Source organism: Mya arenaria, chromosome 4, assembly GCF_026914265.1.
Source record: "Mya arenaria isolate MELC-2E11 chromosome 4, ASM2691426v1".
Classification (NCBI taxonomy): domain Eukaryota; kingdom Metazoa; phylum Mollusca; class Bivalvia; order Myida; family Myidae; genus Mya; species Mya arenaria.
The window spans coordinates 17,472,459-17,492,705 of NC_069125.1; the positions used below are offsets into that span (position 1 = coordinate 17,472,459).

At 32.2% G+C, this 20,247-nt stretch overlaps 1 protein-coding gene across 1 annotated transcript; it reads right to left on the minus strand.

The window, feature by feature from the left end:
- Nucleotides 1-17,222: 17,222 nt before the first annotated feature.
- On the minus strand, nt 17,223-18,512 carry LOC128230665 (G-protein coupled receptor 161-like). The gene has a single exon (XM_052943109.1). The coding sequence runs from the start codon at nt 18,510-18,512 to the stop codon at nt 17,223-17,225; it is 1,290 nt and encodes a 429-aa protein (XP_052799069.1).
- Nucleotides 18,513-20,247: the final 1,735 nt, after the last annotated feature.

Sequence of the window (20,247 nt, forward strand, 5' to 3'; positions counted from 1 at the left end):
CTAACACATCACTGTCTGGTTTCTAAATTGAGAAGGTGAAACAAAGATTTAATGTCTTACTCTATGCTTTAAGAAAGCATGCGTGTGCACATATTTCCCTTGTTATTTCAAGGTCAATGAAACATGACGTTGTATTTTTGTTGAAACCAGGGGTTGTTTTGGAAACTCAAAATTAGTAGTAATTATTATATCGTATTACTGGATGAATAATTGTACTGAAAGATAAGCGTTGGGATTTTTTATAATCACTTTGATAATACAACTGAACGTAGCGAAAGGAACGCTCTCTGCTGTGGGAGGCAAACATTTAGATCACGAAACTGGATAATTGTCTCATACGAAATTGTTTTTTTTTATTATTACAAAGGATTGTATCTGACCAAAAATATTTATGTAGTTTCACGTTGTATACGTTATTAGATTCGATGTCATAGAAAAAGAAATTGGTTGATTGCTATCATGCTCCTTACATCTTAAATTTATTCATATTGCATGTGAATTCACGGCGGATAAATAATAACAAAATGCGTCAGTTTAAACCAGGAAATAGGCCTGAACTAATTAGCTTTATACAAACACGTTGCTAGATACCTTGGACTGCATTGAAATTGTGTCCATATAAAAGTGTAATTTGCTTAAACATTCTGACGAAAATTAATGCCTTTGCTCGAAGTTGATTTTACGGACCAGAAACGACAACATAAAAACGTCACAGGTTCTAAATACTAAACTGTTTCGGCAAGTAAAAGTCACTAATTGTTACACAAACGATAGTTGAAGAACAATTTAATTTCAATAGATATATACATATGTTTTGATCAGCATTCATTTCTCGAAATGTAAGATAATACTGATGACTTCCGTATTTTAATTACATATCCTGCAGTATTGCGGTTGTTTTCAGGTAATGGTTTCATCTTGCAAATATATACTACAAAACAATTGTTTAATAGTAAATCGTAATACAATTGTATTATCCTTTCCCACGACATATTCTTTGTTAAAACGGTCCAGCGGGAATTAAGGCATTTAGTGGTAACTGAATAAAGTATGTTTCTATTAATATAATTGCATTCTAGGGATCAGTACTGTACCTATGTTAACCCACAGCATAATTGTAGGCAAATATCGCACTATCGCGTGAGGCCGTTCCTTTTTGCTTGTTGATTACTTTTCTAAGCTATGCTCTGTGATGCTTACGTTGAGTCACATAATGGCAAAACAAATACATTAGTAGATGGACGTTGTACTTAGTCATTGAATTTTGTTTGAGGATCGGGTTATCAATTTATGTTGACTGCCACAGATACATAAAACAGCCCGTTGGAGAGAAACTTTCTCATTGAACTTATCGAATTCTTGAACGATACTAAGCAATTAATAGATGTTTAGTATGTTGTTTATATTGCTATCAACTCTTGAATTGCTTGAAAACACGTTCATATTTAATCAAACATTCGTTTTTCAAAACTCATTTTATTTATAACAGGACAATAGCTTTTATTAGACACGTACCAACAAATAATAGACAAATCAAATAACAAGTTTAATATAAAGGATAAACTTTGACAAGCTCTAACACAATATATCCACTTGTTTTGGGGTAGGTAACAGACACATCAAACTTGAGTTTCCCTCTTGTCTGAAAACTCCGGATACATGTCTTTTAGGAAATGTTTCTAAGGAAACGGCGTTATATAAATAAACTAGTTTTTAAATCATTTGTATATTGTTGTGATGGTTTTACATACATCAACTATGCTAAACAGATTGAGAATGATCCAGTGGTAAGGAAGTGCTTTGCAAATCCAACATATTGTTTTTCCCAGCCCAACCAGGCGTACATTCGTTCGGTCTCATCAAAAGAGGCTGCTTTTTTATTTCCTTAGAACGGAGACGTGAGTGATGTATATCATCCTAGAAATATCTTCAAAATCGGGATAAAGTACATTAGTATAAACTTAAGAAATCAAAGTTTCAAAACACGATCAATACTGAATGGAAATCTTTTGAATATGTAGTTGAGTAGTTTACAAATAAAACTAATCAGAGGAAATATTTCATCAGCAAATGTATGGTTTTCAGTCATTTGTTTTTAGAATCTTCATATCAAAGGCAAACTATAAACATACCATAAAGTTAATTGCAGCATACACATGGCTGTAAAAATATTCACACGATGTTCAACAGCTGGTTGTTAAAACTTTCTTACATAAAAATTAATATGAAACTTGAAAACATTTAGTACAACTTCAGACATATGTATGATTTCACAGTATCCGGTTTACCAAAAACACACGAAGGGATGTGTATATAAAACTGTTTTGTGCTGATTTGAATTTTATTTATTCTTATAAATACTAGTAGATGGTGTTTCTTCTTGGTTTTCAAACTATCGATGCGCTTGAATATAAAGTGTTAATTATATCCTATTTTATTACTTTTTATAATCATATGAACAATATATGATTACTTTGTTAATGTAAAAAGTTAATGTCATATGTATCAAAACAGTCATCACATAAGGAACTCGCTTATGTTTTGTAAAATGCACTTTGTTAGGACAAATTATGTATGGTAAAGCATAATGAGTGTTAAAACTAAGTTGCGGACGGCTGGAACCCTTCAACAAATGTTGATATATGCTCAAATGATACTTTGAAGTCCACCGATTTGAAAAGCGTTAACAACACCAAGGGGTCTCTTCGAAAAAGAGCTAGGGTATCACACCCGGACTTCCTTTTATCCAACTACTGTTTTTTTTCCGCGCGCTGTCCCTTCAGCAAAAATAAAGGACCCCGTTAGAAATAAGTGCTTGCACTTTCACGGGTTATTATTGACCGCAAGGTCGAAAGAAATATATACATTCAATTCAATAAGAGATCATAACGCAATATTTAACTACAATTCAGTTACAATCTTCAACTTACGATATTTTGTCGAACGCAAGCCGATAATAAGTAGAAGTTCTATTTTGAAATCAACCGTAGAAGCATTGATTGGGCGTCTATGTTGCGGAAAATGCTATGCATTGACACGTTTATTCAAAAAAGGCATAGTATTTTAGAAAATTCGACAAAGGCATCGTTTTACAAAGTTTGAGCTGAGTGATTATTCAGAGCAAATTAACGTAAACAGACATTGGATTGCTGTGAAAAAGACAGTTTCTTCACAAACTTTTTAAGATTAAATATTTGAACTTAAGGTAGTGGGGTACGTTGCTTAACCAATTTTCGACGTTAAAAATAAATATTTTCTAAATGTACTTAAAATTAGTCAGAATAGAATACTAAGCTTCCTTTAATTATTTATGCGAAATAATAAATAAAATACCTTTCAGATAAGGGTTAGTGCAAAAACCTTATATGGCACCGTAATTTCTTTAATTTCATGGTAAATTGCGTCATCAAATATTTAAATCTCATCAAAAAAACATGTAAATTGCTATAAATATACAATGAAACAAGCATAATACGTTTTCATTTTCATATTTGCACACACAAGAAAGATAAATAAGAAATATCAGAAAAACTCGCAGTTTTAATATTTATTTTCTTCGTTTTTTAACGTACCCTTGCTGTCTTCAACGTCGAAATAAGTGTTTAAGATGACGCCGGTCCCCTTGGCTAATTTTTTATATGTTATAGCCAAATGTTCAAACTTTCAAAATGTAAAATAAAAAATGATTTTCGGGGTTTTTTTTTTGCAATATTAACCGTCAAAATATAAACAACACGTTATTTCAAAATAAACGACTTTATCTTCCGTTGAACGTCGACGTCATAATAAATGAACTAACATTAGTTATAATGAACTAACTAGCATATTTAATCACGTTAAACGTCTATATACTGACTACTACTACTACTACTACTACTACTACTACTACTACTACTACTACTACTACTACTACTACTACTTATAATAATAATGATAATAATTATAATGATAATAATAATAATGCTAATAATAATGCTAATAATAATAATAATAATAATAATAATAATAATAATAATAATAATAATAATAAAAATAATAATAATAATAATAATAATAATAATAATAATAATAATAATGATAACAATGATAATAGAAATAATATTGATAATAATGCTTATGATAATGCTTATAATAATGCTTATAAAAATAATAATAAAAATAATAAGAAGAATTATGCTAATAATAAAAATAATAATAATAATAATAATAATAATAATAATAATAATAATAATAATAATAATAATAATAATAATAATAATAATTGTTAAGAAAAAATTTATATATCATAGTTGTTTTGTTTTTTAACAAAATTTCACACAAATAACTCTGAAAAATAAAATGATAATGCAGCGATTGGTTTTGCCGATTTAATTAATCTGTTTTTAGCACTACAGATAGTCCATCGCACCCAGAACGGTGGTACGCTGTTTGGAGTAATTTCCCGTGCAGTCCGCAGGTAGTTCTTTTCATTTTTAAGCCTGCTAAGGTTATAATGAGGTTCTTGTAATGGCGTTATCTGCAGCTTCTGTGGTAAGGCGTCAACTGTTTGAAGCAGGGCTCCGAGGGCGGCAACATCAGCTTCCGCGTTGTGAGCATTGAAGTCAATTTTTAATACATTTTGCACGACAGGAGATAGTTTGTACTTATCAAAAAATATTGGACGTTGACTATGCAAGCCATTAATGTGTATACATGTATACACATTCTTTAAATAAGCATTCTTCTTTAATATCCGTCTAAAGATATCTACGATTCAAATCATCAGTTTACACTAGCGAAACAATGAGTTATTTTTAACCTGGGATTGTTTTATTAAGAATTATATCGGTGAACAGAGCGAGGTTACTTCATTTACAGACAAGCGTTGTGTTTATGAAAAGAGTTCATGACCGCTTAAACAGAAAACACCTGTCTAACCACAACATCGTCTGGTTTCTATATGGAGAACTTCAGTAGAGTTATTGGATTACTTAATGCTTCAAGACAGCAGGTTTTTGTACATCTTTGTCTTGTAATGGTTAAACACGTTGATACCGTTTATTCAAGAGGCGTCATCGATTTTTTGCTGAAGACAATTAAAACACTCATTAAATAGAACCAAAACATTTAACCTAATAAATGCAAGATCAGTCATTTAATTAAAATGCGTACGAAAATGACGAATGGTGTTGAAAAAACAAAATCTGTAATAATTATTGCATGCGATAGCGTATCTATATGATACGCGACGTATGTAACAGTAGGATCACTGCTTTTGGATGCAAGATTCTCTTCCTAACATACATCAGCTTTCAAAAAAATAGAGCCTGGGCTGTCTTAAATAGTTCAGGATCACCGTTTGTTACGCAAACCTAGTCCTAGTCCAGTTGAATTTGAATACATATACCATAAGGTTGTATTATTCATTTATGGCGTCCAATTGCCTTTATGTAAGAGTATACTGATGGTGTCCGGATTTCAGTTGTATACAATGTGCTACTTTTACGGTTGTATCTTTCTAATATATGCATATTTTTCTCCTTATCTTAGATTCACGAAATTTCCCTGCGAATAAAAAGACGTATTTTATAACAAATAATCATTAGTTGCTCAAATAGCATGATCATATCGAACTTTCAACTAATGTATGTTCGACGAAGGAGTAAAAACGATCAAACTGGTGGACGTGCGGGCATTTGGTCATAAATTGTATTTATAATTTGGTCGTGGATCAAATCAATTATTAATGGTTTATATTATACTATCGTATGAGGTCATTTATTAATTGTTCTAAGGACAAATAAAACATTTCTTTGCTGCTCATAAACTTTGATAAACAAAGTGTGACAAGGAAAATAGCGGATGTATGTTACAATTTGTCATGTCAACTACGGATAATAGTAGTATCAGGTCAACTGTTGTGATATATACGAAATAAAATACGGAGGTACAGAGGTCTGTGTTTATGTTTGGTTTTAGTAAAAAGCCTAATTGATACAGAAAATCGCATCAGTTTTAATGCAATATTATTTTTAACTCATTTGACTATAATGATCTAAACAAAAACAAAACATGATTTGTGTACAGATAAAACAAATAATAGCCTTTATAAATAGGGTTTTCATTTAATATCTTCGTGGCAACAAATTCCCCAGTTAAAGACGCCAAAATATCTCTAATATTGCTTGATTTTTATCATCTTTTAGTATGTTCATATGAATGAAAGTTATACTATAAACAGTTACAGCAAGAGTGATTCCCGTTACTAATTGCCGTAAAAACAACAATATATACTATCATATCAATGTAGAAATTGTTCACCAGCATCCAGCGTTGCGTTAGCATTTTCAAAAGCGCTATATAGCTGTACTGTATCCTTAACAGAGTATATGATGAATAAGTTTGGTTATATTTACTGTTCTATTTGTTTTCCTATATTTTAAAGATCGTGCCACTGATGTATGTGGGGTTAATCCCCTCAATTTCTTGAGGTAAAGTACCTTACAATAACACAGACTTAAGAATTTCCATGTTAACCAAACGAGCCGGTTTGGACAAATTCCAACAATATCGACATTGTATAGACATTACAACTGATACCATCAGATCCATTTAAAAAAATATTGATAAAGTATTTTCCAACATGCAAACTTCCAATAAATGGTGCATAATATGAAATATAAAACTTTTTCCTACCATTAATTTGCAGTTAAGATATATAATTGTTTATTTCCATTTGTATAGGATTTACTTTCTAAGAACTCTTGGAAATTGTTTGTTACAAAATGAACATGAACGTCTCGAAACTGGGTTGATAAATATTTATATAAAATGCACGGGTTAATACGTTGAATTGTTATAAAAGCGCGTTTGCTACCTCTGTATTTGACAATTAAGTACATCAAACTATATTGTGACTTGTTGATTGGACAGCTCGTTCGATGATTTGTTAGTTTTTGAACCAAAGTTGTATTTTTCTTACGACAAAGAACGCTGCCACACTGAAAAAGAACTACAAACTAACGGTGTAAGAAGACCACTTACTAGACCAGTCGCGTAATCTGAGCGACTTGTCATACGCCCATGTATTAACATCGAAAGAACACTAATGACCATTCATTAACATCGCAAGAAAACTAATGGCACCTTTCGACGTAGGACTAATCCAAAGGTCGCATGAATGGGTATGGACCAATACCCGACTATGGATCTTTGTACGGAGCGTCTTTATAAATTGTGTGTCATATGACTGGCTAAATGTTGCAAGTTGGTTTGCAATTTTTTAACATAACAAGACACATTTACACGACACTTTGCTGTGGCAGGACTATTTAGAACATAGAAGAAACGGTCCATGACAAGTGTCCCAAATATCTGGCCACATTACCAAGAACATAATAAAGTCAAATCTCAATCTCAGTCTCAACTCATTTAACCACATTGAAGAATATAATGATTCAAAATCTTGTTCTTAAAAACTTATTTTCTTAAAGAAAACATTTTGTCAATATTTCGAAGACAACTTATTCTAGGACAAAAAATATAATTGAATAATTGTTGTTATTTTTTAATTCTACTCAATTACATTTTATGCTGGTGAATATTTTGTCTTTGGCATCTTGACCAAAGTTTTAGTCAACATATTCTATGAAAGAATGCGCTTTTAAAAGGCATTAAAACATATACAATGTTAAACACTTTTGATGTTATGTGGTCAAATGAATTGAGTATAAGATTGAGATTTGACTTAAGTATGATTGTGATATTGGAGTCAGTCTTAATCAGACAGGCAGTATGACTTGGGTGACATCATATTTGTCTTAAACAATCAACATTACATCTAGGATTTACGAATTTCGATACCATTCATAAGAAGATTATTTATCATATCAAAGTCCGGATTTTACCACGAAAGTATATCCAGAAGTAAAACTTCTTTTTTGATGGTGTAAATGTATAAGTAATGCTTGAATCTTGAGCCTGAGTTTAAGTATTTTCTAACAAATTATGGTTTACTCTTTTTTGCAAATGTGACCACAGCGAAATGAAATGTCAAGTCATTAACTTCAGTAGTCAATATTTTTGGAGTATTTGTTACCAAATTGTAAAAATAAATGCTGGAATAGAGATCCTTTGCAAGCACCAAAATCAAAATCAGAACCAAGTTCGAAGTTGTCCAAACTCTAATATACTTAACCGCGGACAGTTCAAATATTCATTCAATGTAAATATGATTCGCTCTAGTACAACTTTATACACTTTACAAATGTACCAGTACCTGCAGTTGTTGTTAGCTCCAACCTCAGAGCTGAATGGCATGCTAGCAGGCCTCCTGCTTTACAAAAATAACCTGTTTGCCTGATATCATCTGGCTAAACGTTGTAGCGTGTGTTTTATATATTTATTCACCAAACCTTCCTGGACTTCTGGTCCTTTTTAAAACATCAACGATTATCAAATCAGCAGGCAGTTATTGCAATCATGTTATTATATGTTTTTTTGTGTTTTGGCTTTTATTTTACTTCTGCATTTATTTCTCATGACCGTATAATCTTTGTTTAAAACCGTCCCGGTTTTATTACCGACAGACCACTGACATTTTTGCTTTGGTTTTGTTCTTTGGCTACATAGATTAATTCTAAAACAGCGACTACACATCAAGTAATTAAAGCCGTAAGACTACGTACCATATATTCATTTCGCAAAGGACGTCTCAATTTTGAAATTGGGACTAGAATAGTTTCTTGCACACATAACTCATTTATTTCTCATCTCTTATGAGATATGCCATTGGACTTTCATTTTGCATTCGCACTTATGTTTAAGATTCGTTTAAACGAAGTGAACACAAGTATCACATTTTTAGCAATTGTCCCAAAAAAGTCGAAGGGACATATTTAACATATTGAAAATAACCCATCGATAAAGCTTTCCCATTCTGATTAAGTAGGTACTGATTTAGGTGGTAATATTAAATGCTTGGTATAATACAGTCGAACCTCGCTTTGTCGACGTCGGATAAGTCGACTTTCCGGTTGTGTCGACTTTTTTTTCCGGTCCCGAATTTATTCCTTCTTATTCTATATAAAATAAATCTGTTTGTGTCGATTTTTTTATCTCGACTTTTTCGCTATGTCGACCTCGTTTTTCAGTCCCAGTGGTCGAATTTCACACATTTCATATGTTCTTTATGTCGAACTGTAGATCGAGAAGTAAGTGTGAAAATATTCATGACGGTTTGCGGCATGTCGCAAAATAACATGCGTGTCAATATAACAAAATGTCATAATTGGGGGATACAAAAATGTAATTGGTAAGTGCGAATAATTAAAGTTGTTTGTTTATGTATATAATTAAAGATACATTTATTGCTCAAGCTCTTTGGTATTGTATAAAATATACATATTTTATTGATTAGACATCAATCCCGTATGGGAACAGAAAGAATAACTTCAAAACGTCAAATGTTAGTTCCACTGCTCTGGTCGACCAATTCAGGGAAGGACTCTTGTATAAGAAAAATAACACTTCGAGTCATAGGGCATTATAAAGACCGGCCTCCTAAGGTGAATGGACATCGGGGGTTCGTCGTAGGATTATCTCTTATCATAGAAGTACTTGGGGTTTATCTACAAGTTAATTATTTTCTGTTGTATTGTTAAGTTGCCTCAAGTGAATGCACACTTTGATTAGATTGACATTTTGTGTTTTTTCTTTATAATGGATTGTTGGGATAAGAGTGAGGTTTGTGCACTTAAACTGGTTTAAACCCCCAGTAAATTTACATTTTACTGACCGTTCCAATGCGTTTCCTAACAATCCTTGATAAACATACCTAGTTTTTTTATATACAGTATATATGAACTGTGCTGTTTGTGGTGTCTTCTGCTTTTCTTCCGTATTTCTTGTTAGTGAATTTTTATTTCTATGTTCTATGTCTTTGGCGTTTTGCACAGTGCCATAAAACCAGGTTTATGTTTAAACTTTTTTCTACTGGGCTTGTTTCTGTAGCTTTTCGCATACATATTATTATACCAAAATTGCATGGTTGTTCATTGTTTTCATATCCGACTATGGTTATTTAAACACAGCGTCGCTAATTAGATATTGACAGTCATTGGACTGGTCTGACGACTACTTTCGAACAACTTAGGACTGCTACTACTCACTGGTCTTTGTTCTCTTTTTTCGAACTTATCGAAATGTTCAAAGCTATGTTGCGTGTGACCTTTATAAACAACTATTAATCAATTAATCATATTACTAAGTCTCGATTTCAAATCTAGCTTGTTCGAATAGCGATGTCATTGCATTGAATCGGGAGCGAGACTACACAGTGGACAATTCGCATCCAAGCGTTATCCACGAATCATATATTTGTCACCAACCGAATCATATACTGGTAAAAAAATCCATCAGGAAATATCTGAAAACACATGCATTTGTTCTTAACATACTCGACCTTTTAAAACGTTTACTTGAACAGTGGTTTCCCTTGTGTAGCATTAGAAAGTCATTGTATAATAATCAATTACAGCACGCAACAGACTCATGATTAATGCACATTACGAAATAATCGTAAAGTGAATCACCACTTGGTAATTGTACGTTTAAAACTATCTTTATTTTTTTGAAAAATTGTTATTCAAATGGAAGCAAAGTTATTTCTATTTTTAAAGAAAAATATTGCAACGACATACATTTTGAAAACTACAAAACAGGTTCTTAAAAGGCATTGACAGAAATCATCTTACATTCTGTGTTTTGTATTGTCTTGGCTTTTGACCATAATTTCATAGGGCAAAAATGAAGGACCCGTAATCTCGTTTATTGATTGAATACAAAAACAACAACATATATTTGTCATCTTGGTAGTTCTCTTACTTTTACATTGGTTTCTCAATAGGGGAATTCGCGAATTATGTTAATATTATATATCAAATCTGTGTTGGTAAAATTATAGCAGTATATATGTTTTAAAGGAAAAGTATACACCATTTTGTTGAATATCGTTAAGCTTCATTTAGAAATAAATGCACTAAAAGCAATGATATTAACAATTGTAACCCTCTAATAAAACCTACATAACGGAAGAAGAATATAATTTAAGTCAGTGAAAAATTAATGAAGTTCAAAAAAAGTTAAGTGGACTTAAGGTCAATAAAAATATGCACTCTTTGAACGGCAAGCACATTTTTCTCTATTTTGCATGAAACTTATTTAACGTCACGTTGTTCAATTTGCTGAAATATCAAGCGTTTTATAGCTTATTTTTCACATTGTATAGTTGTTTCTTTTCACGACTTATGGGAACATTGAATATATTTACACAGTGTTTCTTAAAAATACAGAAGCACCTAAGGTTTTCAATCGATTTCGATCAGCAGAACTTGTAATTTTACGATTGCTTCAAAAGCCTGTTTCTTAAATGCGACATTATTAGAAAATATGTTTAATCAGTTCATATGTTTTTTAAACATAAGTTTTGTGTAAATCTATTATCAAAGTAGGAAAAGCAAAACGTATTTCTCTTTAACGAAGGAGAAAGGTTTGTATCAAATGCGTGCAGAAAAACTTGTAGTATGTGTAAACATGTTTGCATCTTACTTCCATGCATTTCGATTTTATCGAAATAAATTCTGATAAGTCAATTGTGTATCATCCATTTTAAACTTTCCCGTGTTTCTCGTGTAGACTAATTTCAGATAATTCAAACGTTTCTTCCCACTTAACGTTTACTACGCAGGAGACAAAACAAATTGTTGTGAGGATTTCACGCCATGAATGGTTAGAAAGCTGTCATACTCTGTGCCCTTCCTGCTGCCGTTTGACTATATTGTTAATGTTTGAAAGCCAATGTTCAGACGAGTCTCACGTCGAATCACTTGCATGTTCGAGCATTAAGAAAGAGCTAGATAATATCATTGATAGAACTTTTTCACGGAATAAAATGCGGATATAACACGGTGCGGGTTGAGTAAAGGCATGTTTGTAATTGTCACTGAACTATTTATGGATAGATCGTGTTTCCGTGATGTGGCAATAAAATGAGACTTACGGAACTCATGTTTATCGAAACGTGCAGAATATCTGCCAGTACCATTATATAAATATTGTGATCAAAATCGTGAAATAAGTAGCACATGTTTGGCTCAAATGACAGTATCATATATTTTACCATTGTCCCAAAACACGTTTCATTGTATGTGCGTGTTTTTTTTTAATTCATCTTAGCTCACATGTAGGGAAACTTGCCAAGTGTATTGATGCAATTTAACGCTCGTCTGAGCATACTTTTTAAACGACACAATAATTGAAAGGATATTGTAAGTACGTTTAAAACACTATCAAACACAGATTTCATTTTAAGCAGCAGTTTGACAATTCTACTGTGCGATACATATAGACCATAATATTAATCACAGAGAATGTTTAAATTAAAGAGGTTTCCGAACATTTTAAATTGAATTATCTTTCTTCAAAAGGCACATTATTCGGTCATCACATACATACATACACACGCAAAAAGTAGAACTGAAACTCACATACTGTTTAAACATGGTCCCTTTAAAGTTCGCAAAGCGACTATTTACAAATGTATTCCATTGTTTGTTTGGGATTAAAAAGGTAACAAGTAAACTATCTAGACTTTAACAAGACTTGAAAATCTTATGACTTATAATGTGTTTGTGTCCCGTGAGGTTTAAGCAAATAATACAGTTTACTTTAGGGAATCTTCAGTAAAAAGAAGTTGGGAGAAGCTTGGATAAATTGTTTTTTTAACATAAAAAATGCAAAAATGCAAATGAAATGAAAAAAGCAGTAGTCTAAAAACAAACAATTGTATAGTGTTTAAAGACATAAGGATCAGGGCCGATCAGAAACACTCAGTAGTTATCGATTATAAGGGTTACGATATGAATCTTGTTTTATATAACATGAATTGTGTCTCTTCACAAGCCGGTAATTGTGCTGAGCTTGTTCTTATCAGTGTAATCATCGTTGTCATTGGGCAATAAAGATGGTGATTTGCATGCAAACATCAATTTTCTGTAGTTACAATTCCTTGATTCAAACAGATAAAGTATAACACCAGTCAATGAAAGAAAATGCCAAACATGTAACAATCTAGGGGATAAATTCCAATTTTTATTCGAGTGTAACATTTTTGATAACGAGCGTAAGCACTATATAAAACCATATTTTAACAACCATCCAAACATATATGAACTTGAACAGTTGGTAAACACAACTAATAAAAAGGATTTTTTGAACATGTGTAAAATGGTATCTGTTATTCTTAAACAACTTCGTTAAACATTACTGATCTTATTTATCTTAGACTTTCTGCATATATTAGTTGACTCTCCCATTGTACTTAACCCATTTTATAACTCGTAAAGTTTCGTAAACACTGCTTGAATCCAATGATCCATGTGCAATATTTATCCTGTTTGACGGGACTATCTGGTCTTTAAATATTTGATTTATTTGAAAGTATGTTATGTCTTTGAATCCTCAATTTGAGCCTCTAAAATGTATTGTCTTTATCAATTACCACAATTTTTTTCATGTTGTGCATGAATTTGAGTGAATAAATGTGTTGACTTGACTTGACTTGACTTGATAGTTTTATCACAGTTGAGCGAAGGGTATATCCTTCAGTACTAAAATTCAAAGCCTGGTTTTTATTTAGCTAGAAATATCGTGGGAATTACAAAAATAATGTCACCACTTATTGTCTGCAATTTACGTGAGCCTTTCCAGTAATTGTCTTTATACTGCGCAGTAGTCCCGATTTCCACTGTTATATTTTGTATTTATAGAAGATCCAAATTAACACGAGTATCTCATGATTATTGCGAAATACAATTCTAAGCATATTATGGCGTAGATTCCATTTCTCTGGGAAACTGCATTATATAATAACTACCGGGAAATTATAAATATTAGATAACAATACATTGACCTTAATCCGAAACTATGGTGTAGTAATGTTGTAATCTAGATCAATATATAAATTGTTTTTTTCTAAAAAAATACTTTAGTTTCAAGAAGCTTTATTACTTCCGGCAAAAAGAAGTTTCAAAATTCGTTTTGGACTCTTTGTACTGTGATAAAAAAGACGTTATAAATAATCAGCATGGTCAGTGAAATTATGTTACACAAACATGATACGTTATGTATAGTCGTTCGCAAATTTAAGTCATTGCCAATTGAATCGTCATAAATAGTTATGCGATAAGCTACAGAAACAAGCTCAGCAGCAAAAAGTTTTGACAGACTTTTGACATAACGACGATAAGGGTGTGTTCAAACTTCTATGACTTTTGTATTCATACTTTTGATGTTTTCTTGTTCCAGGAGGATATCTCTTACGGGACATACCTAGCTACTTTTGCACATGGGAGATCGTCATATAGGACACTAATATATGGTCCTTCAGTCCTTTGAAATTCTGCAGCGTAAATTGTACAAATTAACACTGATAACTGAAAATGCGAATTATAAAGCAATGAAGAGGTTCGAAAACTACGAACAATTCCCCAATGGACACATACTAAATTTTGCGAAAACATTACAAATAGTAGCTAAAATACCGTTACAAATTCAAATCAACTTGGTCCTTTATAAAAATAATGAAATTTTCAGGGACAAGCCCTATAGTCAAAACTGGAAGGATTACTTTGTGAAGTGGTCAGACTTAACATAACACACACCACGTCACGCTATTGAAACAAAGATAGATATCTTAAGAGATAAAAATATTTTTATAGATTATCATTGGGATTACCGCCTCGCTCAACGAAACAGGACGTTTCAATGTATAGCTATAAAGCAGTATATGTGTACATGGTTATATATTTAGTTTAATTTGGGAAATGTTGCAAAACATAACACTTGAACTATGAAAATACAATTATTTTATTTACCAAAATATTAAAATACAACATTTAACAATATTTGATAGACTGAAAGACTAAACAATATTCAAATGAATAGAAAAAACGAAAAAAAAACGGAGTAACACCAAAATCACATTCTTATGTTTTAGAACAGATATGATAACATTGGTTAAAATTAATTTCATTTGTAAATATACAATTTTAATAAAATTATTACAATCGACGATTGCCTCAATGTATAATTTGGCTTTCGCAGGATCTTATATGATCATGATATGGTCCGTATATTTGTGTAACTATAACTCATATTACAATAAATTATCGGAAATGTTCAAAACAGATAGGAAATATTACATGATGCTGAGTATAAATACTATTTGTTTAAAAGGACGAAGGGCATGTCATGGCATTATTCTGTTTAAACAATATATTTGAACAAAGCCACTGATGCTACAGTGATAATCGATTCCAATGAATTCAGCGCTGTTTTGTGAGAATGTTGTAAGTCCTCTCATAAATGAAAATAGTTACTTGTCTTCCAATCACTCCTCAAAAGAGAATTATAATCATCATTCTGGGTAAACATAATTTATTGTCTCAACAGAGAATGAAATTAATGTCTAACAAAAACAGCGTAAGGCATGTTGTGGTTATATAAAACCAAGTCTTAAACTATATCATTTGCTTTCCCAATTAGAGCTCAGGTATTATGTTACCTTAACCAGTCTTGAAATATAGAATGTTGTTTCAGATAAGGTTGTAATACTTTAGAGTTGATAACGGTTGACCATTTCCAACTAAAGTAGAAATGAATGTTAAGAAATTAGGCGATACTCATATAAGGGCAATTTAAAAAAACAAAACAAAAAAAACCCGTTTAAATTCAAAGAAAATTCGTTTTTTATTAAAATCATGGTGTCTTCGGCATCGTTATGTAAAACCTAATACTAACCACTTTTTAAAAGAATAAAACAACAATGGTAGCACAATTTAGTAAATGTCGAAATATGTCCTTGATTGAGGAAATCGGACGAAATTTTGCATCTCCTCGCTATGCGTGTGTTCTACTTGTGACGTTCTTACAAAAATAAAATGAAACACACTCAACAACATATTCGCGCAAGATCAATTATATAATATGGTTGCCAACATTTAACTTGATAAAAATCCATGCCTATATAATAACTTAACTTTGCATTGAACATAATCAATGAAACCTTAAGTCATGCATTTATTTTTTATTTAAGACATTTTCTCACAAAATTCTGCTACAGGTTTTATAAACAGTATCCATTATCGGGCTGCACTTACTTACATAGTTTGTGATTGTCTTCGCCTCTGCTAGAATGCCAAACAATATAACACAAGGGAAGATAGAATGTTTTAGATGTTATATAAAAAAAATGGTCTGCTAAAATGTATGTTTTGTAATATTTCTCTTGAATATGTTAACAGGCAGGTGTCGATTAAGCCCGTAGTAAAGTTGTTGTTGTTAAAATTGTAGCCGGAAACGTTACCTTCGTTGTCAGTTTATTAATGAAGTATTTTTATATTGAACAGGTTATTTGTACGTACTATATAATAATCTTTTTTATATATAATGTTAATTGATAATCTTTGAAGGTCCAACATTTATTCAATTGATGATATGCAAACATATTAACAAAATAACGGGCATCAAATTAATAAAAAAATAAGTAATAAGTAAGTAATAATTAAAGCATGTCCGGTGAACACACGATGGCAATTGATTTGCTAATAAAATGTGAAATGTTAACAAACGAATACATGGTCAAAAATATGTTCATCATTATTGATATGAAATAAACTCATTATATTTTATGGCTAGAATGCATTGTTCCTTTATATATGAATAAATGTAGATTAAATAGTTTCCTTAATCATTAAAAACTACAAAGTTTACAATACCAGCACTAGTCCGTTTCCGATTTGAACAATGGATATATTTACGAAGTCATTAAATCTACCAGGTTGTTAGAGCCTAGTTTAAAGATAATATTTATAGGAGCATGTTAAACAGAGATTAGTAAATTGTACAATTTAACAAGGGGATGCTGATTTTTATAACATATTTTTTTAATCAAATTCTCAAAATTTATGTTTCTTAAATGCTGAACTACGAAAATATGTAATAGCATTATATAGTAAATGTCTTTTTAATATATACAAAACGTTGAAAGGCAATGAAGATAAATGTTACAAATTAAACGTTTGAAGTGAGTACCATTTAATTAACAAACTAATCGAAACAAAACATATAGTCACAGCGGCCTTGTAAACGTACAAACAATAAATACAACCAATATAAATATCCATTTATGTTTGTGTCATTGGCAATTTCTCTTCCTCTTCAAGAATTATCATTGAGGTTAATGTCGCGGCTGTATTGACGTGGTGAATAATTTCAATGACCTCTGATTCTTGACTACCTTCCCGTGATATGCAAGGAGAATATCGGATGCAGTTCGGGTTATAACTTGGTCTTTTTGAACCATTTTGATTTCCATTAGACATATCCCTATTGAAACTGTTCCGTTTAAAACCCAAGATGCTTTTCAATTCAACTCTCTGAAGCTTACAGCGGAACACATAAACTAGTGGATTAATTGCGCAACTTGACAAGGCAAGTACCACTGACAGAGTCTTTACGACGGGGTCAATAGTGTCTGGATCTTTTAAAATGCATTCGAGAATAATGATGATAAAGTACAACAACCAACATAAAATAAATGTAAATAACACCATAAAACTAGTCACCGCGGCCTTTCTCTCATCGCGTCTCCAGAGAACTGACCCGGTTGTGTTGCTGCAGCTTAGCATATGCATCAAACTTTGCACAGAGCTGTTGCGACGACCCCCTCTAAGTGATAACTCGGGGAAATCATTAAGTCCAGATGATATTGTACTGTTCCGTCGAACCTTTTCGCTGCTTACTTTCGCCGCTTTGAAAATGGCACAATATGCACACATGATAATGCATGAAGGCAGAATAAAGCACACTGTAACAAGGAAAATGCTGTAAGACCGATCTCCATAATGTTTACTATATGAAGCTGTCATACATGCAATTTTGAATCGCTGGAATTCATAGCTATTCCATCCAACCATTGGTGGCAGTGAACACAAAATGGCCGAGATCCAAACTGAAGCTATCATTACGGACGCCCGTTTGCTTGTCATTGTCATTGAGTAATGTAATGGTTTTGCGACAGCCAAATACCGATCTATTGCAATAAGCACCAATGTAAATGTACTTGCAGTAAATATGAGGTTCATTCCAAATCCCGAGGCTTGGCACCAAATTGACCCGAACCACCAATCTTGAGAAATAAGCGATGTTAACACGAAAGGCATTACGGCAACGGTCTGAAGAATGTTGCAAACTGACAGGTTTACTATAAACCTATTCGAAATCGTCAAAAGCACTGGCCGTTTGTAGAATATCACAAACACAGAAATATTTCCGACAAAACTCACGATGAATATGCAAAACAAACCAATTGCCATTATTATGACGTTCGATATACCAAGCCGTCCGTCGCTGAAAATATCCTCATTTTTAACTACGGAATCAGACAAGTTCCTCGTGCTTTCATTCAGTTGCATTGCTTGCCTGAACATTGAATTATGTTTAACATCAAACACTTTTGCAATATTCTATAACAATTCGACACACCACTTACATTGTCAAAGAAATTATATTCCACTTCTTGTCAATTAAGAAAAATGCATTTCTTATGTAGGAACTTTTTTAAACGTTTGTGATGATATTCCTTTTAGTTGTGTCATTTCTTTCTTTATTATATATCTATATCGAAATAAATGAGTGTACACTCCAGACAAAATCTCTAATACGCGACTGTGTCACACACATCAAATAAATATACACTCAATTATTACGCGATCGTTCAGCATCCTCTTAACCGAGATTTCTTCCTCAATTCACACCAGTGTTCATACTAGAATCCTGCTCTTTACGTTTCCAATAACTGTCTACTCCCGACGTTGGTGTTTTATCCAGTTTGCTTAGAGTCAGCATCTCATTTCCCAATACCAAGGAGGAGATACTACATTTCAAAGCCAGTTTACCGATACCAGCACCGACGAAGTATGTTTAGTACCAGCCACTCATTTTGCACACCGTCTTCATAAGTCTGGAAATAGACAATGAACAATGTAGTGTTTGGTTTTTCTATGATGTGATGAAAGGACCAGAATGGGTTGATTATTTATGAAATATTTCTATAATAATTCATATTAATCGTAATGATTTTTAATTAAGTAGATTCTTGAAATCACGGCAAATCAGGATGTTATTTTTATTTAATAAATAAATGAAACTGATGGTCAATGATATGTACAATTTTTAAATTATTAATAATTCGAATTTTCAGGCAAGTGCACAAATATAAAAAGTACATATATTGAATAACGTTTTCAATAAATGCTGGGTTTTCCGACTAAGCTCGCAGAAAATTATTTCAACAACAGTTTCGAGCAAATATCCATTCTAATCTGTAAGTTTACTTTAAAATCATTTATTCAGCAGTCAACAATGCTTTGATCTCATGTTAACGGCATAACTTAGTACTATGTCTAATTGGTTTAAACGGCCATTCGGTTGCTTCTTTTTGATATTAAAGTATTATTATGTGCATACTCCCGGAAATGTTCTATTAGAGCCACGTACAATTTTCAATTTCCACCCCCTTTACTTCATCTTAGGGTGTTTGTCTTCAATCACAATTTAAGCAAGATAATCCATTAAGTAAGAAATTTCTGGACTTTTAAGGAATTCTGATTTTTGAGAAGAAACTTTCCCACACCCAGAGTCTCAGTCACAGTGTATTATTACCAGCCAAATGAAACGAAAAAAAACAACATGTTTGGAAACGGCGTTTGTTTCGGGCAAAATCGTTTTCAACATGAATACAAGTTCGTGTCTCATGAACAAATCAAATTCGAAAACTATCATTAATAGATATGTATAAAAAAACCTACCTGCATTTTTTACCAACTAATTCCACCGTATGTCATAAGCAGCACCCACGGTACCCCTCCTGTTGACACTTTACGGTTAAGCACCGAGCATATTTAAGTACCGGAGGTATTCAGCGATGGTTTTATGCTAAAAGAACAGAACTTATAAATTTGCTAACACAAAATCAATCGTTAGATGATACTACATTTCCAGAAAATATATTTCAATGCACCGTGTAAGCAAGATTGGAAGTGTTCGCTCTGTCAGTGGTTAGTTCTACATTTTAAGTCTGGTCTATGTTGGGAAGGTCACACTTTATAAGAACATTTTAATTGACAATGCTACCATTTTGACCATATT

Bases quoted from the DNA above. Each gene is read 5' to 3' on its own strand.
- LOC128230665 (XM_052943109.1), bottom strand. From the start codon at position 18,512: ATGCAACTGAATGAAAGCACGAGGAACTTGTCTGATTCCGTAGTTAAA.